Here is a 24084-nt window from a genome sequence, read left to right as displayed (position 1 = left end):
TTATATGGGCACAAATGTAGGGAAAAGACTCCTTCGTGGATTTTGTTTCTCCCGTGTGAATGTCTAAATGAAAAATTATCCTCTCCAATTCCTTTATGCTCGGCAGTGCGGCAGTGCTAGGTGGATACATGGCAGTGCTTGGATGTCCGAGCTGCCATGTGTCGGCATCTCCACCTAGCACTGCCGCACTATTGAGTTTTAGGAATTGGAGTGGTTAATAATCCATGTCTAAATTGGAGAATGGATCATTACCACATACAAGCAGGGAAGATACATGTGAGAGGTAAACACTTGTCCTTTTTGTTTCCATTAATACCCCTCCTCATCTTGTAAATTGCAAAAATGGGGTAGATGGTTACTTCTCACTAGGGCTGCAAGTTTAGCCCCGACAACCCAAGCCCGCCCGAGCCTAGACAGGGCTTGGGTTGAGATACCCGACCTTGAGGGCGGGTCGGGGTTGGGAATTTCAGTTTGCGCTCTAAGTCGGGCCGAGCAGGGTTAGGGTTGAGGCTTCGGTGCAGAGCCCAACCTAACCCAACCATGTCTTCTTCTTCTTCCCAGCCTAGCCAACCCATGCATCTCCCCCCCCCATGGTTAGGGACAATCAGGGTCAGCCAGTTTGACCCTTTGGGCGGGTCAAGGTTGGATTTTTCTGGCCCCAACTTAGGGTCAGGCCGGGCCTAGGCCCAACTAAGGGGACTCAGGGTCGGGTTGGATTTTTAAAAGGTCCGGCCCAATTTGACCCTTACAGCCCTACCTCTCACTCGTACGTGCAGATGAACTGGACTCACTAAATTGACCATTCCAAACATTGGATTTGCCATGGAAAGCAAGACTTGAGATCAAGTCTTGGCAATAATAGGACTTAGCTAGACATTTTCTTTTGATGAATACGACTTAAGACATTACCAACTGAACTAGTTGACTCCAACTTTTCGGAATTAGACCATAACTTTTAACAATTTTGAATTGTAAATTTTGAGAATTAGAATCTGAATCTTTACAGAACCTAAAGTTAGCAAAAACTTTTTTTATTTATCAAGATCTGCCACTCTTTACTCTTGGAAATTAAATTAAACAAGCACTCGAAGTCGATCTGCTTCACATTACAAAAGTCCATTTTATTATACTTCAAAGTTATAAACAAACATAGTTAAAGGATGAAATGATAGTCAAAGCACACACAGGGGGAGAGAGAAAGAGTTCTAATGTGATGGTGGTGATGCCAAAAGCATCTCCCTGCGACTCTTGAAAAAGGGGAACATCTGATCACGATCAGGAAGGTTATCTCTAATAAGAGGGACTTGCTTGAAATTCTGTATCCAAGCATGCAAGCGAGGTAAGGTATGTGGTTCAATCAACTTAACCCCTACTACATCTTCCATCACTCCCAACCAGTGACCCAACCCTCCAAAGGCCAAGTCCACATATCCGATTGTTTCTCCACCAAAAAATTTCTTGTCTCCAAGCCCCCCATGCTCTTCAATAGTTCTCAGCATTTCCAAGCACTCTTTAGTGGCTACAGCTTGTTCTTCACCTGAAGTACTAAAGAACTTCCACAAAGTACTACCCTGTAAGTGAAATTAAGAAAAGAAAAAAAAAGGGATCATTTTAGTATCACTAATTAGTTTTTAAGATAAATAAATTTGGAATTGAAGAAGATGCATATATGCTTGCTTGGTTACTTACCTTATCTTCGGCGAATTTCGCCCAAAATCGAGCAATGGCTTTCTCATAAGGATCAGTTGGAAGCAGGGGGTTTTCCGGCCACGTCTCGTCGATGTATTCAAGGATGATCAAAGACTCTGCTATTGGTTTTCCATCATGAACAAGCACAGGGATCTTCTTGTGAATTGGGTTGTACTGCAAAAGCAACTCACTCTTGTTTGAGAGATCTTCTTCTATGTATTCATATTCTATTCCCTTCAGTTTGAGGCCCAATATGACTCTGTAGCTATATGGGCTTGGCCAAGTTCCAAACAACTTAACTTCACCCATGTTAAGAACTAATTAAGATGTGTATGGATGATTTCCTATACCCCAAAAGAAATGTTTTATAGTGATCGATGAAAAGTTATCTTCTTGGAAAAGCTTGAAACATGTCATTAATTATATAGATTAATGGACTAGTCTTGCTTGGGGAATAAGCTTCCACTTTGAATGATTTAAATTTAGTCTATTATGATACACTAATCTTTCTAGGTTGTCCTCCACTTTCTTTTTTAATATTAATTTAATTAGTTGACCAAATAAGCTTCTCGGAATCATCTATGATTAATAGATAGGTAGTGTTTTGCCTGAAAACATTGCAAGGTGGGGTCCACTCCCCCCTATTAGAGGAATTGGAGGTGCCCACAAATTGGAGGTGATAATTATTCATAGGTACTGTTTGGGTTTCAAGAAATTCATATTAGTTGGGTTAAGGTTTGTCTTCCGAAAAATGAAAGTGGATTGGTGCTCCATACAGTAAGGAAGTCAACAGTGAAGAAATCATAAAATAAATCTGAAAATTTGTGTCTAAGACAACAATGTATTCAAACTGAATGGGTATATTCAAGATATTTGAAATCAGATTCAATTTCAACTGTCACTTGTCCAAGTGATGCATCTTTAGTTTGGAGGAAAATTTTCAAGTATGGACACCTTGTTAGAGATATCGTTCGTTCAAGCATTGATGATGAATGTGATACCTACTTGTGGTTTGACAATTGGTATCCAAATGATGTTCTTATTTTTAGATATAGGGATTGAATCAAATATGATGCTGAATCTCATAGGTTGGCCGAATATTTAGCATTTAGATCTGAAGCTGTAATTATTTTGGATCTTTTGAAAATTTTCTAGAATATCTTTGGGATTATTTCTATAGTCTTTGAGATCTGCCTATTTGGTCTTGCTGAAATCTTTTCTTTTCTCCCCTTCTTTGTTGTTTTGGTCTTGCTGAAATCTTTTCTTTTGCCCCCTTCTCCGTTGTTTTTACTTATGTAGGCCAAAACTACAAACCATGGGATCAGGGTGGTTCACCTAGGTAAACCGATTATAAACCAATTAGGGTTTTACACCCCTGAAAAATCAATACACTGAAAATTAGGGTTTTGCACCCTAGGGCTAATCCATGGGAAGCCATGGGTGCCCCTATTTAAATTTTTAGGGTTTTACATGGTTGCCCATGAAACCCTGGTGCACCCTAAATTCATTATTTCATGTTCCCCATAATTATGGGATCCGAACAGAAAACAAACATCTCCGTTCCATCACATGGAGGGAGGGATCTATCCCATGCCTGAATGCGCAGAAAAAATAAATCGATTCGGGTTTCTTTTGCATCCCATGAATATTAAAAATTAATAACAATCAAAAGAAATTAACAGAATGTTGCTAACTTGGTGAGCCTCAAGTGTTGCTCCTCCAATAGACAGTGGTTCTTCTTCCAAGAAGCACTCCAAGCAAACAGATCTGAACCTCCAATGGTGCTACCAAGGTTCTCCAAGCCAATCCGAATGTATCTCCAACCAGACCTGGGTTTCTAGAACCCTAGCTCTTAAAACTAGAGAGCAAGAAGAAGAGATCACAAGAGATAGAGAGGGAGAGCCAAAACTGTGGGAGGGGATGGCAGTGAAAAAACGTGGAAGCCTTGCTCTCCTCCTGCGTTTTGGCTTCTATTTATAGATGGGTTTCCAAAACCCTGATGGGAAGAATCCCTGTGAAAGTCTAACTCTCTCTCTCCTGATTGGCTTTATCTGTTTATCTCAGAGTCCTTTACTTGGTGAAGAAGCAGAATCTAATAGGGATAATATTAATTAGGTACTTTATTTAATATTTATGGATAATTATAATTAACACCATATCCAATAATTAAATAAAGAACCAATTAAAATTGCAAATTCCAAATAACTCCCTATATGATAACAATTTATCATATACAATCCCCCCACTAGTCAACACCATCATTATGGAATCTAGGGCATGTATACATGTACTGCCAAACCCCAATCCATAGTACATGTCCATATAAGAGCGTTTGTGCATCTGATCGGGTCCCGCAAAACTCGATAAAACACTTTGTTCAAATAATTATAAATAATCTATTATTTTATGTAAAATAGATTTTTGCAAAACCATTTCCAAAACGGCACTAGATCCAAATTCCGATCCGACCATACACAGACAATCTCTATCTTGGTGTTCCCCAATTGGGCAGTGGTAACCATGTTGAGTAACTCCTTCATTCACAAAACGTTCACGCATTCCCAGAACACAGGCTTTGACTCGCTTGAGTCTCAGTCGTAGATGAACCAAAGAATGCGGTCACACTTTGCAGTGACAGGGTTCCCTCAGGCAAAAGGGTGTCAGTGACACATGTCTATCCCTTCCTACATCTGGCAGTAATACATCAGGGAATCGACAAAATAGATTTTTCGCCAATACACACATCAACATGTGAGTACTCACATTCGTACCCTGATATCACATGTCTAGGCATACCCAATGCGACGACCATATGATAAGGGTACCCAACCCAAACCCTAGTCGTGACTACCATTTTAAGTATAACTTACCGACACATAATGCTCAAGAAGTTTATATCGCATGTGATAATATTAAACTAAAATGTATAAAAGTTCAATACAAAGGTAAACCGGGTTGAACCGAACCGAACCGGGTTTGATGGACACACATATCCAACAACTTATATATAGCACCCTCTGAGGTTCCGCTTGCCTTTCTCTGCTGATCACTCAAATGGTGGCCTCCATTACGACTCAAAAGATAATCCTCTTGTCTCTCTTCTCTTTGTAATTGTGTTTTTCCTAGCTTTGGCAGTTGCAAATGAGTTCAAGACTGATGCAAGCGCGCGTGCGAGAGAGTGAGAGAGAGACACTCAAATAAACTTGGACCGAGTCTAGTCATTTAACATACTGGGCGAGTCTATATGACTCTTGACTATGTTTTGCTTTTTCTTTTATTCTGCTCGAGCAATTCACCCAAGTCAAAACTTGAATCAACTATAGCCCAAGGAAAGAAATGTACAAGAAAAGAGGGCGGATGAAGCCAGCAAAACATGAGAAGAAGAAAACCCAGAGGCATCATTTACCAAAAGTAAAAAAATGATATAAAAGTAAAAAAACTAGGCTGTGAAACTACATCATCAAAAATAGACCTCGTAGCCCTATCAAGAGAGTATTAAGAGTCATGATCATAGGTAGGCAAGCAGAAGATATAACATAGGGTTTTGATCCGAAAACTCCAAGCCAAGAGCACCACATCTCGAATTGCTTCAGCTTCCACAGAAGACGCATAAAATCCAAAACTGACCTTTATATTGGTAGCAATGAACGATCCAGTGCCATCCTTAAAGAGAACAACCATCCCACCTTTGTGTGTGGCACCAGTCCATGCACCATCAGTATAAGCAAAGATACAATTTGGGGGAAACGCACTCGAGGCGGAGAAAACTCTGGATGATAAGCTGCCTGAAGCTGAAGACATGCAATACCAATATAACTCTCTTCAACAAATACATAGAAAGAAGAAACAGTAGATGAGGGGGTGTGTTTAGGCAATTTGGTCCTAAAAAAATGGTTGGGTGAGTATTAATGTTTAAAACTAACGGCAATTATTTTGATGGACTAATTTACTTACTTTCAATAGATGAGGGGAGGGGGGTGTTTGAAAGATTTTAAAGTTGAGAGGGGTATACATAAAAACAGGTCATAGTTGAGGGGGTGTCCCTATATTTTCTCCTTTTTTAATGAAAAAAAAGATGCATTAAAACTAAAAAGAGAGGGAAACGTCACCATCGATGTCTACATTCTTTTTACTACACCTATCAGTAATGGCCAACTAATGAGCTGATTGGATATAGGATCTATCTTTTATGTCAATATGTAAAGATTACACAAAGACAATGGTTTGTGAATACGTTTACCTTCTCAAAGAAAAACTCCCAACTCCAAACGAATGCTGTGAGATCTTCAACAGGACGAATCAAACACTCGAATCCATCGCTAATGACCAAACCGATGTTTTCTGACGATTTCCTTCGCGTCTCTGCTCTCAAATCACATCGGAATGGTAGAAGACGACTTCTCCTCGATTTCCTTCTTCACTAGGGCTCCAGAGATGCATTTTCGATCCTTTAACGAGAATATATATACAATTCCAAAAGATACCCTTCGGACCAATGAGAAAGAAGCAAGAAAACGTAAATCTTTGTTGCCAAGAGCACCAACATTCTCCATTCAGTAATTTCCAAATAAAAGTTTAGAAAATTTGGATGAAGTTCGGATTTCTATAAAACTGCGCCAAACAACACTACTATTAGTATTAGGAGGTGTAACAGTACCCGGGGTTGATCACAAAATTTGTGCCGCTACATTAGTGGTAAGCTCTCCTTTGTGAGAATAACATATCAAAAAATCATCATGCGCGGTATTAGACAGTGGAATTTTAGAGATGATCTCAACTATATTGTTAGGAAATATAGAATGAAGCAGTGACATATTCCAAGTCCTATTAACAATAAGATTAGAGATTGAATGAAAAGGAGGGATTGAGTTTAATATTGTTCCCAAATAAATAAGACTCCAATGGGGGATCTATGGTTCCTCCCATAAATTTATAGACGCCCCCGTTCCAATTTTCCATCAAACCATGCTTCTGAGTGATGGAATGGTACGAGCAATACTATTCCAAGCCCAAGAATCTCTTATAGGTTTGAAATGAAGATTGAGAAGACTAGTTGTAGGAAAGTATTTTGCTTTAATCATTTTCCCCCCAAAGAGATTGATTCTTTGTCAAGAATCTCCACCCAAGTCTTATTAAAAGGAAATTGTTGTGGATGAAACTTAGTCGGAAATTCAATCCTTCTTTATGCTTAGGTTTGCACACTTGGGACCAGGGAACGAGGGAAATCTTTTTGCACTCTAAATCTCACCTCTCTAGAAGCAAGCATTGATAGAATCCAACTTTGAACAGATTGTCTGAGGAATTTGGAAGCATGACACTAGGAATGTTGGTATAGAACCAAGGACAGATTTGATGAGAGTTGGTCGTCCTTCTTGAGAGAGAAGAGACGCCTTCCATCCAATTAGTTTATTTTGAATTCTGTGGACAATATGTAAGAAAGAAGTTCGTCTTGGTCTACTAATAAACAAAGTGGCACCTAGATAGGTAGAAGTTGAAGATATTTCTTTCATACCTAGAATATGACATATTTGTTGTTTCAAAATTGATGGGGTATTTCGAATAAAGTAGAACTCATTTTTATTTGTGTTTATACACAAACCTGTAAGATCCTCAAAGAGTTGGAGGATTGCTTGGATGGTATTGATGTCTTCTAAATTAGCATGACAGAAGATGAATGTGCCATCTGCAAAGAGAAGGTGAGTAATTTCAAGAGCGGATCTCGCAATTTTGACTCCTCGGAGAGATTTAACTCATTATATTCCACTAGAAGACATGATAGTCTTCCATGGCCGATATAAATAAATATGGGCTGAGGGGGCAGCCTTGGCATATCCCCCTGGAGGGTTCAAAAAAATTGAAGTCTCCATCTCTAAGTTTAATAGATTAGTTGTCAGAAAAGATTAAGTAACTAATCATATTTTCTATATTTTTTATCAATTCGGATCTGATATGGTTCGATATGTCTCAGTATTGGCGGCAATTGATACTAATACCGATACTGTGCATTAAAACCCTATCCCCAGCTACATTATCCATGTTTACCAAAAAAAAAACCACATAATCCCTACATTAGGCACAATAACTTGAGGATCTGGCTCCTGTGCATCTGGGCATCCGGGCTGCATGTGCAGTGCTAGACTCAAGGCAGCACGCTTTGACCACCTTACCCCTGCCCAAGCGCCTTCCCGGGCAGGGGTAAGGTGGTCAAAGCGCTCCGCCTTGAGCCTAGCGCTGCACATGCAGCCCGGCTGCCCGGATGCACAGGATCTTTGTCGATAACCTGACAGCCTTTTTTTTTCTAGAAATTATTATCTAATATCAAAATTTATTCACAAATATGTAAAGGGATTTTTTTTTTGTTGACACCCTTTACGGTGTCAATAATTTTCTATCTTACTTTTTTGCCCTTTTATTATGATACATTTTTTTTCCCAATAAGGTTAAGTCTTGTCATTTCACTTGTGTATTCTAAAATGAGTAAAGAAAATGATAGTTTTTGATGATGACATAATGAAAAATCACTTTCAAATTATTTTAGAAATCATCTTTTACCCTTTTACCCCAATTGAGAATAAAACAAGAGGCAATCAAAAGAAGATTACAAGTTCTAAATACATTTATAGAGGTGTAATTTAGATTGTACCAAATTCTCGTGGTCAGCTGTTGATGATTTCAATCAAGATCAGTGATCAACTGTACAATCTCAAATTTTTAAGCCATGAAATAGAGTGACTATGATCGGAATGGTTATGTACAAGAAAATTAATAATTAAAAAAAAAGATTCTCTCTTAGGAAAGAGTATTTTAGACATTTGAAAATGGGGGCGGCAGTTATTGATTTACCTTCAATAATGTAAGAGTGTAAACATAACGTCAAATCAATTTGGATGAAGAGATTCTCTCTACAGCCGGTGCAGTGTGGCAGAAAACTTTCTTATTTGTAATATTTACTGCATTTTTTATGATATGGGCACATATGCAGGGAAAAGAGATTTTTTTTCCCTTGTGGATGACTCAATTGACCATTCTAAACATTGGATTTTTGCCATAGGAGGCAAGACTTGATCTCTAGTCTTCGCAACAATAGGAGGACTTGGATCCTCTCTGGCATGGCCGCACATACGTACGTTGTTGACTGGACAGCTTGCAGCCTAACACACGGGCAGTGTATGGCTGTGTGCCCGGGTGCTGAAGAAGTCTGATCTGCACCTAACATTCTGCCGCACCACAGAGGAGCCCTATTCACAATAAGACTTATACATTACCAACTGAACTAGTTGGCACCTTTTCAGGATTAGAATCATACTTGGGTGGGGTGGTCATAAGTTAGGTAATTCCAAATTAAAAAGTTTTTATATTATTTATCAAGATTTGCTAGTCTTTACACTTGGGAATTAAATTAAACAAGTCCCACCACCAAAGTCCATTTTATTATACTTCAAAGTTGTAAACAAGCATTTTACCAAAAAAAAAACAAAAAAGTTTTAAACAAGCATAGGTAAAGATGAAATGATACTCTGAGAGAGAGAGAGAGAGAGAGAGAGAGAGAGAGAGAGAGAGAGAGAGAGAGAGAGAGAGAGAGAGAGAGAGAGAGAGAGAGAGAGAGAGAGAGAGAGAGAGAGACTTGCTTGAAATTATGTATCCAAGCATGCAAGCGAGGTAAGGTATGTGGTTCAACCAACTTAACCTCTACTACATCTTCCATCACTCCCAACCACTAAGCCAACACTGCAAAGGCCAAGTCCGCATATCCAATCCTTTCTCCAGCAAAATATTTCTCATCTCCAATAAGGCCCTGCTCTTCAATAGTTCTCAACATTTCCAAGCTCTCTTTAGTGGCTACAACATGTTCTTCACCTGAAGTACTAAAGAAATTCCTCAAAGTACTAGCCTGTAAGTGAAATTAAGAAAAGAAAAAAGCACCAATATTAGCAATTTGGATTCTTTACTGCCGAGCTACCCGGCAGTACCATATTGCCAAGACACGATGAGGCGTGCTATGACCGCCTTACCCCCACCAGGGTAAGCTGCTCTTGCAAGGTAAGGTAGTCATTGCGTGCCTCGCCGAGCAGCTCAGCAGTCGAAGATCTGGAACTGCATCAATGATAGGATCCTCAATCGCATCCTGAATAAGAGGAATCTCATCAGGTGCTACATGAATGTCGGGGACGGTATCAATATCAGGCTCCTGAACTCCAGCAGGTGTAACCAATGGCACAGTATGCCCCACATCAGTTTGAATAGGTAGAAGAATAGGTACCGATGTACCAACCATGTGACTATCTTGAACAGTCTGAGAACAGTCATTCTTTTTTGCCACATCAAATTCCAGAAACTTCGCTGTCTGTGACTCCACAATCCTAGTGCCTCCGCAGGGATTATAAAATTTATATCCCTTCGAATGATCTGGGTAGCTGACAAAGTAGCAACGAGTAGTCTTGGGATCCAACTTGTTTAAAGTCGGATTATACAACTTCACTTCTGCAGGGTACCCCCAAACTCTAAGATGGTTTAAACTGGGTTTACGGCTAGTCCACAACTCAAAAGGTGTAAGAGGAGTGGCTTTAGTAGGTACACGGTTAAGGATATAAAGAGCAGTTTTCAAGGCTTCACCCCATAAGAACTTATGTAAATTTGTCCTACTAACCATACTCCTCACCATGTCCATAAGGGTACGGTTACGCCTTTCGGCGACCCCATTTTGTTCAGGACTTCCTGGCATAGTAAACTGACTAACTATTCCAGAGTCTTCAAGGTATTTGGCAAACGAGCCCTTAAGCTGTCCAGCATCGCCATGTCTGCCATAATACTAGAGAAGGTTGGTGGTTCTATCCCACGCCCTATGGAGATCCTGGTTTTTGGGATTTTGTCCCTATTGGGATCGATTTATTCTAACATGTGGTATCAAAGCCTCCATAGATCCGTTCTTGAACCTATATGGATTCAAAAGAATAGAACATAATAAGAGAATCGAAAATTTTTCGATTCGAATCAAGGTTTTTAGGGTTTTTTCTAATTTTCCAAAAGCCCGTACGGGCATTCTGCCGATTTTTTTAGCCGGCGAAAATAGAATCTGATCACATGGGGGCGTAGAGCTCGAAAAATCAGAATTTTCGGTGGGTGGATCACCGCCGGCGGTTGTCGGACGCGCTCTCACGCGCCGGCGGCAGCCGTGGGTGATCTTCACTCGCCGGCAGAAGTTTAAAAAAAAAAAAAGAAAGGGAATCTGGGTTTTGCTATCGTGCGCCTGATAGTATTTCTGGGCAATGCTAACGTGGGCTACCCGGGGTCGGGTCGACCCGGTTTCTAACCCGAAAACCTGACCGGTGACCCATTTTTGGGTTGATTCGAACCCGATTGGACCGGGTCTGAATCGGTTCACTCGAACCGGGGTTGAGCCAAATTGGTTTGGTTTGACTTTTCGGTCCGGTTTGACCAGTACAGTCAACCAGATTTGGACTTGAACTTTGACCGGGCTTTCTGGGGGCTACGAGACTCCGTTTGGGGTCCCTTTTTTTGCGTTGGCTCTGTTTTTCTGTGCTCTACACAGTGGTGCCCTCTGTTTTGATTAGATATGAATATTTTTGGTATTCTTTTGATGCATGCTCTTTATGTAATTTATCAGTTCGTTCTATTGGGAACCGAACCAATTTTTGAATTGCTGGAATACCTACCTTGATGAACAGAATTATTATTATTTTTGTGTTAATTTTAAGACATTTAAAGCCCCTTGTCATAAATTATAAAATAACACATTGTTTAAGAATGTAAGTAATTTTGGAAAATCCTGAAAGAGGGTTTCATGTTTTCGACAGGATGCAGCCGCCAAAGCGAACTTCCTTGTTGGATTTGTGAAACACCGGTCTTATACAGTTGTGGGATGTCCTTCAACTCTGATGTGTGGTCATACACCCAAAGGTGGTGGTCATGTATTGGTACTTGAAGGGGTACATATACAGTATGCATGTGAATAGGTTGACCCTAGAATTCTGCACACCCAAAGGTGGTGGATTTTGAAAGTTGAGCTGTATTCCCATGGCCACTGGTATGTAGGGATTTGTATAATTGCATATTGAGAATTCAACCCAAAGGTGTTTTCACAATGATGTGTGTAAAATTCTCATTAGCTTATAAAGTTTTCAAGCTATACTTGCATCATTTTAATTATTATATTGTTCATTGTTTAAATTTTCAATCACCTTCTCTGTCAATAATAACATGGTTACTATTGAGCTCCTCACTGGGTCAAACTTTAAGAAGTGGAAAGAGGACATTATGTTTGCTATGAAAATGGCAGATGTGCACACGTCCCTTATTATGGATGCACCAATGGAACTAACTGCTGATAGTACTGAGGATGAAAAGTCTGTGCATGCTGCATGGCAAAAGAGTAATCGACTCAGTATACTGTCCATAAAGAGGTCGATACCGGAACACCTAAAAAGTGGTCTGCCTGAGAAATGTACTGCCAGGGAATTGCTAGATGCAATTTCCAAGAGATACAAAGTTTCATCGAATGTTGAGATTGGGACACTTCTGCAAGGGTTATTTAATATGGACTATGATGGTTCTGGGGGTGTTAGGGATTACATTATTAGGATGGTTGATTACCAAACTAAACTCAAGGCCTTAGACATTCCTCTTCCAGATGCCCAAATTGTCCATCAAGCCTTAAATACCCTACCTTCTGAATTTAGCATCATAAAAACCAACTACATTTCCCAAGATGGAGTCTGGAGCATTAATGACCTAATTTCTAAGGTTGTGTCTGAGGAAGAGAAACTGAAGAAAGAGAAAAAGCCTACTGCCCTGTTTACTTCCAAAGCCCGTAAGAGTAAAAAATCTAAAAACCATACTCATAAGTCTGCCAATAAATAGTCCGATCAGACTAACAATTTGGGACCCAAGAAAGACTCTTTGAAGAAAGAGAGTGATCGTTGCTTCTTTTGCAAGAAGAAGGGTCACATGAAGAAGGACTACGACAAATACAAGGCTTGGTTACTCAAGCCCAAGCAGCCATCAGGTAATGACTCTTTGGCTTTTGTTTGTGAATCCAATCTATTAGAAGCCCCATCCAGTTCTTGGTGGCTAGATAGCGGTGCAACTAACCATGTTGCTTTTACCATACAGGGGTTCATAAATCGGAGGAGGCCAAACAAGGATGAATCAAGGCTGGTCGTAGGAAATGATGGACATTCTGACGTAGAGTTCGTGGGAGATGTCATTTTATTATTAGATTTTGATTTTAAATTGACTTTAAAGAACACTTTTTATGTACCATCCTTTAGGCGGAATTTAATTTCGGTTTCAGTTTTGGACATTAGTGGTTTCTATTTTGAAATAAAGAATACTATGGTTAATTTATTTTTTAATTCAACTAAAGTTGGTTCCTGCTTTATGTCCAACAGATTGTACAGATTGTGTTTGTCTCCCACTGATATCTACATCTCCTGTAATGTTGAAAGCGTTGTTTCTAAAAGACCCTTACCTAAAGAACAGTCTTTCACATTGTGGCATAAGAGGCTAGGTCATATTTCTAAGGTAAGAGTGGAAAGGCTGATAAAGTCTGACATCCTGCCTACTCTCGAAAGTGATCTAGAAACTTGTGTAGACTGTTGTAAGGGAAAGATGATCAAAATAAAGAAAAAAACTGCAGTCCGTAGTTCTGACCTGTTAGAGGTCATTCACACTGACATCAGTGGTCCCTATTCAGCCACATTGTGTACAAATTTTTATTTCATCACGTTTACAGACTACTATTCCCGATATGGATACCTGTACTTAATTAAAGAAAAGTCTGAATCTCTTGACAAGTTCAAGATTTTTAGGACTGAATTTGAGAAACAGTTAGGGAAAGTTATTATAATTGTTAGATCTGATCGTGGGGGTGAGTATTATGGTAGACATGGCGATGCTGGACAGCTTAAGGGCTCGTTTTCCAAATACCTTAAGGACTCTGGAATAGTTAGTCAGTTTACTATGCCAAGAAGTTCTGAACAAAATGGGGTTGTCGAAAGGCGTAACCATACCCTTATGGACATGGTGAGGAGTATGGTTAGTAGGACAAATTTACATAAGTTCTTATGGGGTGAAGCCTTGAAAACTGCTCTTTATATCCTTAACCGTGTACCTACTAAAGCCGCTCCTCTTACTCCTTTTGAGTTGTGGACCGGCCGTAAACCCAGTTTAAATCATCTTAGAGTTTGGGGGTGCCCTGCAGAAGTGAAGTTGTATAATCCGACTTTAAACAAGTTGGATCCCAAGACTACTCGTTGCTACTTTGTCAGCTACCCAGATCATTCGAAGGGATATAAATTTTATAATCCCTGCGGAGGCACTAGGATTGTGGAGTCACAGACAGCGAAGTTTTTGGAATTTGATGTGGTCGAAAAGAATGACTGTTCTCAGACTGTTCAAGATAGTCACATGGTTGGTACATCGGTACCTATTCTTCTATCTATTCAGACTGATGTGGGGCATACTGTGCCATTGGTTACACATGCTGGAGTTCAGGAGCCTGATATTGATACCGTCCCCGACATTCATGTAGCACCTGATGAGATTCCTCTTATTCAGGATGCGATTGAGGATCCTATCATTGATGCAGTTCCAGCTGAGATTCCTCAGATTCAGGTTGAGGCAGTAGTGGCACCATTACGGAGATCCACCAGGGAGAGAAGGTCGGCTATATCACCTATGTATGAGGTCTATCTGGGAGAACATGACTATGACATTGGTTGTGTGGTCGATCCAGTTACTTATTCAGGCGTTGCTTCTATTCCTCAGTCAGATTTGTGGATAGATGCGATGAGAGATGAAATGCAATCGATGAAACATAATGATGTTTGGGAACTTGTTGATTTACCTAAAGGTTGCAAGCTCATTGGTTGCAAATGGGTGTATAAAACCAAAAGAGATTCCAAAGGAAAAGTTGAGAGGTTTAAAGCCAGACTGGTAGCCAAGAGATTCACTCCGAGAGAGGGAGTAAACTACAATGGGACCTTTTCTCCAGTCTCCTCGAAGGATTCTTTCAGAGTGATCATGGCATTGGTAGCTCATTTTGATATGGAGCTGCATCAGATGGATGTTAAAACAGCTTTTCTCAATGGCAATCTTGATGAGGAAGTCTATATGGTTCAGCCTGAGGGTTTTACAGTGGATGATTCAGATCATCTTGTGTGTAGACTCAAGAAGTCTATCTACGGTCTCAAACAAGCTTCTAGGCAGTGGTATCTGAAATTTGACAGTGTTGTGACTTCGTTTGGTTTTATGGAAAATAAAGTGGATCAGTGTATATATCACAAGGTCAGTGGGAGCAAATTCTGTTTTCTCATTCTGTATGTGGATGACATCCTGCTTGCAAGCAATGACCTAGGGATGTTGCATAATACAAAGCAACTTTTATCTAGGGAATTTGACATGAAGGACCTTGGTGAGGCCTCTTTTATTCTTGGGATTGAGATCCATAGGGATCGTTCTCGCCGTTTATTAAGTCTTTCTCAGAGGGCTTATGTTGATCGTGTTCTGGAGAGGTTCAGTATGCTGGATTGTAAACCTGGGAATGTTCCTATTCTCAAGGGTAACAAACTGAGTTCAACACAATAGCCGAAAAATGAAGCTGAGAGGGATGAAATGAAGAAGGTACCTTATGCTAGCGCACTTGGTAGTATCATGTATGCTCAGGTCTGTACCAGACCGGATATTGCTTTTGTGACGGGACTTCTTGGCGGTATCGATCGGATCCTGGTCTTAGCCACGGGTTGCTACCAAGAAAGTATTGAGGTACTTGAAGGGGACAAGAGATTATATGCTGACTTACGACACGTTCCGAACTCTAGCTAGTGGGGTATACTGACTCGACTTTGTTGGGCGTGAGGATGACAGAAATCCACATCGAGTTATGTTTTCTTGATGGCGAAGAGCGATATCATGGAAGAGTAAAAAGCAGACATTGGTGACCACTTCGACTATGCAGGCAGAGTTTGTAGCATGCTATGGGGCTGCTACTCAGGCTATTTGGTTCAGAAATCTCATAAATGAGTTGACTATTGTAGATTTTGTGGATAGACCCATCCAGATATACTATGATAACAGCTCTGCTGTGTTGGTTATAAACAACAATAAAGGACTTAGAGGGTCTAAACACATTGAGGTCAAGTATTTGACCATAAAGGAGAGAGTAAAGGAAGGTGACATTATAGTGGAGCATATTAGTACAGATGATATGGTTGCAGATCCCCTAACCAAAGGTCTTCGCCCTTGTGTTTTTGAGAGACATGTCATGAGCATGGGCTTAGTTGCATCATGGGATGTGGCTAGTTAGTGGGAGTTTGTTTTATTTTGCTTCATTGTAATTTAAAGTTTCTTTTCATCTGTATTTTTACCTTATGGTAAACTTTGATTTATATATATATCAGGTGTCATTGCATGCAGTTTCTTTTAAACACATGAGTGTTTTATTTATTGACATGATGTATATATTTCTGATTTTAAAGTCTTAAGGAATGTGTTAACCTTAAGCAAGGCTGGGGCATTAAGTTGTTAGCCTAAATGTATGTCTTGTAACACATAAAGTATAACTTGAGTTATTTCTGATGAGACATACAGATTCATTAGAATCACAAAGTTTATTTCTCTAGTGAGCCTGTGCCACTTAAAGAAGAGAAATTTTGGACTGATAAACGGATAATACATAAGGAATCACTACGTGAGTATTATCTTGTTGCCATACTACCACATTGCATCCATGTTAGTAGAGTTGAGGGCTCTCGTGACCATGGAAGGCTCTGTGTCGCTTGATCATAGATGCAGTTACCGCCATGATTCGGTGTCTAAAACTCTATGGGATAGAATTGACTTTCTAATATGACCTCTAGACCAATTTATTTTAAAAATTATGCACATAAAGTTTTCTTAAAGAGTTGTAGCCTATGATTTGTTTTGGTCAAAACTGTTTTTAAATCCTTTTAAAAATAAAGAATTTAATGTAAGTCTAAGTGGGAGAATGTTAGAATTTTAGTTCTAATATAATTCTATATGGACATAATTAAATCCCTAAACCAGGCTAATTAGGGTTTTGGTCTAATAAAGTGGGGTCATTAAGTTATATTAGAAGTCTAATGTGGACTGGCTTAGTGTGGGCCAGATAGATTTCTATTGGGACTGTGATGAGTCAGACCCTATATGGATTACTATATAAGGAGAGCTAGGTCCCCCCTCTACCCATCACAACTTATTATTCTCAATTGCTATTGAGGAGTGCATTCTTGAAAGAGAGGGAGATATTCAGTGTTCGTCGTCCCTGCGCATTCGGTATTCTCATCAGGCCAGTTACTTTGGGAATAGAGGGGAAGCACCTAGATCTTTGTTCTTTATTTTCCGCTGCAATCATCATCACTATGGATGCGATACAAGGTTGGTGCTTCTATCCCTATTTTCTATTATTTATTTGATTGTATTCTTGAACGCCCTATGGAGATCCTGGCTTTTGGGATTTTGTCTCTATTGGGATCGATTTATTCTAACACGCCTTACCCCCACCAGGGTAAGGCGCTCTTGCAGGGTAAGGTAGTCATTGTGTGCCTCGCCGAACAGCTCAGCAGTACAAGATCTGGATCTCATCCCACTTGCAAACCAAATCATTAATTATTAGTATCATTAATTAGTTTTTAATTAAGATAAATAAATTTGAAATTGAAGAAGATGCATGGATGCATGCTTGGTTACTTACCCTATCATCGGCGAATTTTGCCCAAAATTGAGCCATGGCTTTCTCATAAGGATCAGTTGGAAGAATGGGGTTCTCCGGGGCTTTCTCATAAGGATCAGTTGGAAGAATGGGGTCCTCCGGCCAAGTCTCTTCGATGTATTCAAGGATGACCAAAGACTCTGCTATTGGTTTTCCATCATGAATAAGCACAGGGATTTTCTTGTGAATTGGGTTGTACTGCAAAAAACTCACTCTTGTTGGGGAGATTTTCTTCTATGTATTCATATTCTATTCCCTTCTGTTTGAGAGCCCATATGACTGTAGGTATATGGGCTTAGCCAAGTTCCAAACAGCTTAACTTCTGCCATGTTCCCATACACCCCCCCCTCCATGGCTCCAAGCAATGTTTTATAGTGATGGATGAAGAGTTATATTCTCGGACATGTACAAGCTTGAAACATGCATGTAATTAATTACATGGATTAATGGAGTAGTCCCAAACGCTTGGGCAATAAACTTCCATTTTGAAAGATTTAAATTTAATAGTATATTAATTTTTTTTTATGTATCAATAGTCTATTAATATGATACACTAATCTTATAGGTTGTCCTCCACTTTCTTTTTAATTAATTTAATTGTTGACCAACTTAGCATCTCAGAATCATAGACAATTAATAAATAGGTAGTGTTTGGGTCGCAAGAAATTAAACGTGACAATTATTTCAAATGAGATGCATGACACAACACAATTAATGAAGGGTAATATAGAGTTGGGAAATTTACGTCTACCATTCTTGTGTTTTTGAACAATTACGTCTATCACCTCTAAGATTTCATCTATTTCATAAACCTCCCCTGTATTTTGAAAGATTCTTACAAACGTACACTTATCGTTAGATGAGAATAGTTAAGTGATGATGTCATTGCCAAAATATTAACTAAATGCCCATAATACCCGTAATGAATGTACTTTTCCATATTCCCCTCCATTGTCGAACATGTTTCTCTCTCTCTTTCTCTCTCTCTCTCTCTCTCTCTCTCTCTCTCTCTCTCTCTCTCTCTCTCTCTTCATCATCCAACTCCACTACCTTAGTATAATGCTGAATTGCCGTCTCAAAATCTTTCTTCTTGTATGCCGCCTTGCAAGCCTCCTTCTCCTTCTATGCATGTTGTTGCATCGAGAAATCACTCAGCAATCCTTCGAGTGTCATAACCTGCAAAAGACCCTGGGTGGCAAAGAAGAACCAGTGTGGTTTCAGCCTAGGGCTCTCCGATGCTTAAGTTAGATCTTTCTGAGCAAACAGATGAGTGAATAGTAGAATTCAAGATGGGTTGATGGGGTAGAATACCTTCCCTTTTATAGTAGCGCGTGGCGGTGTGGAGAGTCCCAGTTGATGTAGTGTGGCCTTCGTGGTGGATAGAGTCCCTGGGCATCAGGGCTCATCCTTGATTGGTTGTCTTCCCACGAGACATGGTGTCCTTGATAGAGTTGGTATCCTTGATGGATAGACTGTAGATAGGTTATGGGTGTTTGAGTTCGTTGTGGGTACGTTGACTGATAGGCGGTGGCCTAGAGTCCTGGAGATAGTGTACGTCCTGTAGTTGGAGGCGGGGTGCTCTGATCTTGTTCAAGGTGTTTCAGCATGCGTCTGTCCACGTGCACAAGTTTTGCGCCAAAAAGGGGAGCTTGCTCAGGGGAGTTCGCCCAAAGGGGAGCTCGCCCAAGGGGAGTTCGCCCAAGTGGGAGTTCGCCCAGGTGGGGGTGTTCACCCTGCCTTTCCTGGTCCCGCCACGTGGCGGTCTCTAATTGGTCAGCTTTATTTGGGGTTCATCACATGTGCCTTCCTTTCCCTTGCCTCCTGCAGCAAGCACCAGTGGCTCAAGCTCCAGCTATTTCGATGGCTCAGGCTCTGGTTGCTTCTCTGTCTCCGTCTCAGGCAGCTCCATTTCTCCAGGCGATGGAGACCTCATTTTAATGTTAAGTAAAACCCCCCAAAAATAGCATCATCCTCTGATCCGCAAAATACATGCTCATATTATTAGGATTCCTTTGTAAATCTTGAATCATCTTCACAAAATCGGGTTGTTAAAGATATCCCCTGGTCGTCCTCACACCTATGACCGATCCAGCATCCAGCAATGGCTCAACTGTGGCAACAACACCTACCCATCTCCCTGCCCCCACTCATGCTCCATTCTACCTAAAACGATTGAGCACACCTCCTCTAGATTTTCCCTAATTACAAATTGGAAGAATAAAATAAGATGGGCAGAAAGTATAAGACTAGAAATATAAAAAACAAACACTAAATACAAGACTTATCTGATTGGTATGGCAGACAGTATGGCGCCGCGTACACCAATACACGTCCTCTTGTATAACCCAAACAGTAAATGGTAGAATTGAGTTGCATCAAACGATGCTCTCCTTAAGGTTTTTAGATGCTCCAATTCTGCAATCCGGGTTGAACATGCATCTATACCTCCAAGATAAAACAACTCTCTAACCACATAGGTTGCAGTTCCAAATGTGATTACAAAGGGCGTCCCAAAGGCTATATTCACTAACTCATCAACGTTGACCAACTACGGTGGGAAAGAAAACATAAACTAAAATTGTTTCTAAAGATGTTTTCAAAAATAATTATTAGAGAATGAGCAAGACCTCCTCTCTTTATATAGGAGAGGAAGAGACCACTAAGGGATGTCTCTAAAAGATGTCTTTTCCCACAAGGCATGTTTGTTAGCCACTCAAACAAGTCTTCCAATAGGCACCCATTGGCTATTTAAGTGTCTATTAGGAAAAGACTCAACCCTCTAACACACCCAGCAAAAACGTATTTTGAATCTTTAATTTAAAAAAAAAAACTAAAAGTCCAATACATTTGGATTTTCCCTAATTAATTGCTCTGCTCGACCCATTTTTCATGGTTGCAGAGAACAAAGTCTCGATATCCGATTCAACGGTGGGCACTTCTTCCTGGGCTTGACCAATGAAACTCGCAAATTGGGGAGAACCTATGGCTTTTGCAGCTGCAATCGCCGATGCAGTCTCGTCCTGTAAGTTTTCAGTGCTCCTGTTAGGAGGTAGTTTTCTTTTCCTCCCAATGTTGCCACTTCTAAGCTCTCACTGCTTGTTTAGAATAATAATTTGTTGCACAAAAGCTGGGTTCTTGAGAGCCATTCACAGGAAAGCCATCATATGTTGGTGCTTCCTCTCTGTACCTTGCAACTGTTCCTCAATGGTAACGATTTGATCCCTGGAGGACTGTTGTTGTTGTCTAGCTTCACAATTTCCAGCATGAGTAGGTTATGGTCCCTCTTTAATCTGTCTCTTTCTGCTTCGAGACCATACTTGCCCAATTCAACACAAGCTCCTAGTGGGGCGGGGAGATGGGTTGCGCCAGTAGCAGGGTGGAGGTGGAGAGATGGGTTGCCAACGATTACTCATATTCCCTCTCCAAGATCCTTGATTTTGCCATTGAATGCGACGAAAACCGCAAGTTCCTCGTCAACACCGATGCTGAAGGCCCCTGTTTGGAGATCGTTGGAATGAACCCAAATAGTCTTCATAGAGCCATTGGCCTCTCAGCCCATACAGTCTTCCAGGCACAATCCATGGCTCCGGTGTAGGGCGGCTTTGCCCGTACCTCCACCTTCATGTTCATCACCCTCGTCTTGATCACATCCACCGGATTCGATGCCACCGCAGCCATAAATCCAACAATAAAGCTCGAAGTCACGTGGCTACCAAGCTCATCCTTCTTCATCACACCATTCCTAATTAGAAAGGGCAAAATTGTCCTTTACAAATAAAAATAACATAGTTAGTACTCAAGGGTATGAATGTAATTTTTTGAAATCCTAGGGGTGATAGACATAATTGTTTCAAAATACAGGGGTTGTAGACGTAAATTTCCCTATAGAGTTTACTTTTCTGTCAACAGTGAAAATTTTATTAGGGTATGAGATCGCTACCTGGTTGAGTGGCCCTTATACTAGCATGGAACCAATGAGAATCCACGCAAGGGTGTAGGTGCAAGGGGTAGGTCACACCTCCATCCTCTTTGGCTCAAGCCATCCAGCTGAGAGAGGGACAAAAGGGTTGTTATTTTAAGGAGTCACCACCTAAATAAGGGTTTAGGACTCGTACATATCTCTTCTTTTGGGAGAGAGAATTGACTCACGATGGATAACGCAATGGTCTTCCCAGATCTTTGGATAGGCTTATGTGCTAGAAAACTTTTACACACCTAACACCGTTCAGCCGAAGGCACCAATCTATTTCAATTTAGACCATGCATACTTCTACTTAATCTTACTAGCATGCATCATAAAGTAGTAAATCTAGTCCTAATCAAGGTTATTAGGCTAAGAATTATGTGTATATAAAAAAGGGGGAAAATGAAAGGAGATGGGGGAACCGAAACTGGGCATATATGTATAGCTGCCCAGGCTGATTATGTACCCTCACTAGGGATCAAGCCAAGCGTAGTTCGTGAACATTTAAAAAAAAAAAAAAAATTATATGTTATACTACACATGGGAAGGTACTAAAAATAAATAACATAAACGTACATTTCTCGTTAGGAGTATGAAAATGTAGGGAATACCTTGATCATGAACCCATGGCAAAAGATTCCTTCTTAGCCTTTTTTGTCGGTAAATCAAAGCTTGCTGGAGGTTGGGTATAGCTTCAGACATATCATGAGTAATTTCACTTATTTTGGTAATTGGGGGAATCCGTTGATGATGACCATGTACAAAATAGGATTCCATGAAAAATATTCCTTTTGGGGCCAAGATTAATAGTAAGGGCAAGCAATTTCATTTGGGTAGTAAAACAGCATATGCAAGATAGTTATTCAAATGTTTTTGAAAATAATTTGGGGGCAGCCTCTAGGCGTAAATAGGCATATTGTCATTTTGAAAACCCTAAATTAGCATTATATTGACATAAATAGGAGATTTTAGGAAAATTGCTATTTATGGTAATTTTAGCATTATAACGACATAAATAGGGGGCTTTGAAAAACTACTGGAAATGATATCTATACTATGATATCCAAAATAATTAAATGAGAAAGGGAAGGAAACTTACCTATTTGGCCCATTTTCTGTGCTTTATCCTAGTAGTTCTCCTTTTTCCCTTCCACCACAGGTCTTTGGTTGTGTATGTTTTGTTCAGATCTTACATCCTCATGCTGATAAATTGTTTCATCGTGCTGTTAAATGTATTTTCTTGGTTATTTGAGAACTCATAAGGGCTATAAGTGCTACGATTCTATTTCTCATAGGCAATATATTAGTGCTGATGTCACATTCTTCAAGAACAAATCTTATTATTCTTTTGTTACTTTACCACTAACTTCTTCTGCAGGTTCAACTAGTCTTCCTCCTATTCCTGCTCTTATTCCTTTGGATGTCTCTCCTAGTTCTACCTCTTCTACTAAACCATTGCAGGTCTATTAGTGGCGCAAGAAGACGGTGTCTCCTGCTAGTTCGGTCCCTGCTCCTCTTGCCATGTAATCTGATCCTGGTTCTGCGATAAGAACTGATCCTCCAATTGCTATTCTCAAAGGTACACGTGTTTGTATCTCAAAATTCTTTGACTGCTTATACTATTGAGAATTGCCTCCAATTCCTTCTCAGCTGCATAATTTTAGTTTTTCATTGTCTGCTAATTATGTTCCCCACAAATATCATGGAGGTTTATCTCACCATGGTTGAAAGGTGGCTATGGACATGAAAATGGATTGTCCAAAAGAACATAGACTTTGATCGATTTACCTCCAGGTAAGCCTATATAAAGAGAGGAGGTTTCGCCTATTTCTCTAACATTGTATTGAAACAATCTTAAATTTTTGTTTTCCTCTCTATCGTATTGTGTCTGTGTCAATGAGTGAGTGAGTATAACCTTCGGATACTGCCTAATTGTAATCACACTTGGAGTGTTGCCTTTTGTGATTAGAGTTGTTTTACCTTGGAGGTGAGAATGTAAGGCCAACTCGATCTGCACATATTTGGGGCATTCAAATACCTTAAGGACAGCACGTTAGTACGACTCATCTCAAGTACGTATTTGCTGATTCAGGTGATATAAAAGTATGATATTGGTGCTATTAGGGGTGCAAGTTTGTCTGTGTCGGCTTGAACCCTCCCTGAGCCCGAACAGGGTCGAGGCTGAAATATTTGGCCCTGAAGGCAGGTCAGGGCTGGAAATTTCTGGCCCTGAGTCAGGGTCGGGTTGGGCCAAGGTTGAGGCCTCAGTCTAAGCCTGGCCCGACCTTGTTTTAAGTTATACTATAAAATATATATTGATATTATATATATAGGGGACAGTTTTCATACACAGCTGTGTAAGCCGTGCATGTGAGAGGGTGAGAGTTTCAAGGCATTAAAATAGGAGTGGGGTTTTTTGACTTTTCTAACTCCTTGTGAGAGGGGACACGACCGTGCATGCTTGCACGACCGTGTATGAAATCTTTGGCCATATATATATATTATAAACTTTAAAAGTCACCCACATTTTGTATATAATATATTATATATGAAGATAATAAGTGATATAATATATTTTATTATAATGTTATTTTATGTAAAATAACACTAAATTTCTCCCCAGCCCATTCCAGTCCATGCATTTCCTTTCCCCTCCCCATGGTTAAGGTCAACCAGGGTCAGC

General features: G+C 40.1%; 2 protein-coding genes across 2 annotated transcripts; both read right to left on the bottom strand.

Annotated features, from left to right (window-relative positions):
• Nucleotides 1-1191: 1191 nt before the first annotated feature.
• On the bottom strand, nt 1192-2034 carry LOC122646762 (glutathione transferase GST 23-like). The gene is made up of 2 exons (XM_043840361.1): nt 1690-2034; nt 1192-1571 (listed from the first exon to the last, which is right to left on the bottom strand). The coding sequence occupies exons 1-2, from the start codon at nt 1996-1998 to the stop codon at nt 1206-1208; spliced, it is 675 nt and encodes a 224-aa protein (XP_043696296.1). The 5' UTR covers nt 1999-2034; the 3' UTR covers nt 1192-1205.
• Nucleotides 2035-9406: 7372 nt separating this feature from the next.
• On the bottom strand, nt 9407-20702 carry LOC122646162 (glutathione S-transferase U24-like). The gene is made up of 4 exons (XM_043839655.1): nt 20625-20702; nt 20308-20457; nt 17420-17635; nt 9407-9580 (listed from the first exon to the last, which is right to left on the bottom strand). Exons 1-4 carry the CDS (start codon nt 20700-20702, stop codon nt 9407-9409), a joined length of 618 nt encoding a protein of 205 aa, XP_043695590.1.
• Between the last annotated feature and the right edge of the window lie 3382 nt (nt 20703-24084).

The sequence above is a fragment of the Telopea speciosissima genome, chromosome 11, assembly GCF_018873765.1.
Source record: "Telopea speciosissima isolate NSW1024214 ecotype Mountain lineage chromosome 11, Tspe_v1, whole genome shotgun sequence".
Lineage (NCBI taxonomy): Eukaryota > Viridiplantae > Streptophyta > Magnoliopsida > Proteales > Proteaceae > Telopea > Telopea speciosissima.
The sequence above is the reverse complement of the archived record's forward strand: the minus strand, read 5'-3'. Positions and strand labels throughout refer to the sequence as shown.

Excerpts from the sequence above, each read along its gene's own strand:
- LOC122646762 (XM_043840361.1), bottom strand. The coding sequence starts at position 1,998 with ATGGGTGAAGTTAAGTTGTTTGGAACTTGGCCAAGCCCATATAGCTAC. Across the intron at positions 1,572-1,689 it reads CGAAATTCGCCGAAGATAAG|GGTAGTACTTTGTGGAAGTT; the intron begins GTAAGTAACCAA and ends TTTCACTTACAG.
- LOC122646162 (XM_043839655.1), bottom strand. The coding sequence starts at position 20,702 with ATGCTGGAAATTGTGAAGCTAGACAACAACAACAGTCCTCCAGGGATC. Across the intron at positions 17,636-20,307 it reads TGAAAAATGGGTCGAGCAGA|TACAACCCAATTCACAAGAA; the intron begins GCAATTAATTAG and ends AGTTTTTTGCAG. Across the intron at positions 9,581-17,419 it reads CAAAATTCGCCGATGATAGG|GCTAGTACTTTGAGGAATTT; the intron begins GTAAGTAACCAA and ends TTTCACTTACAG.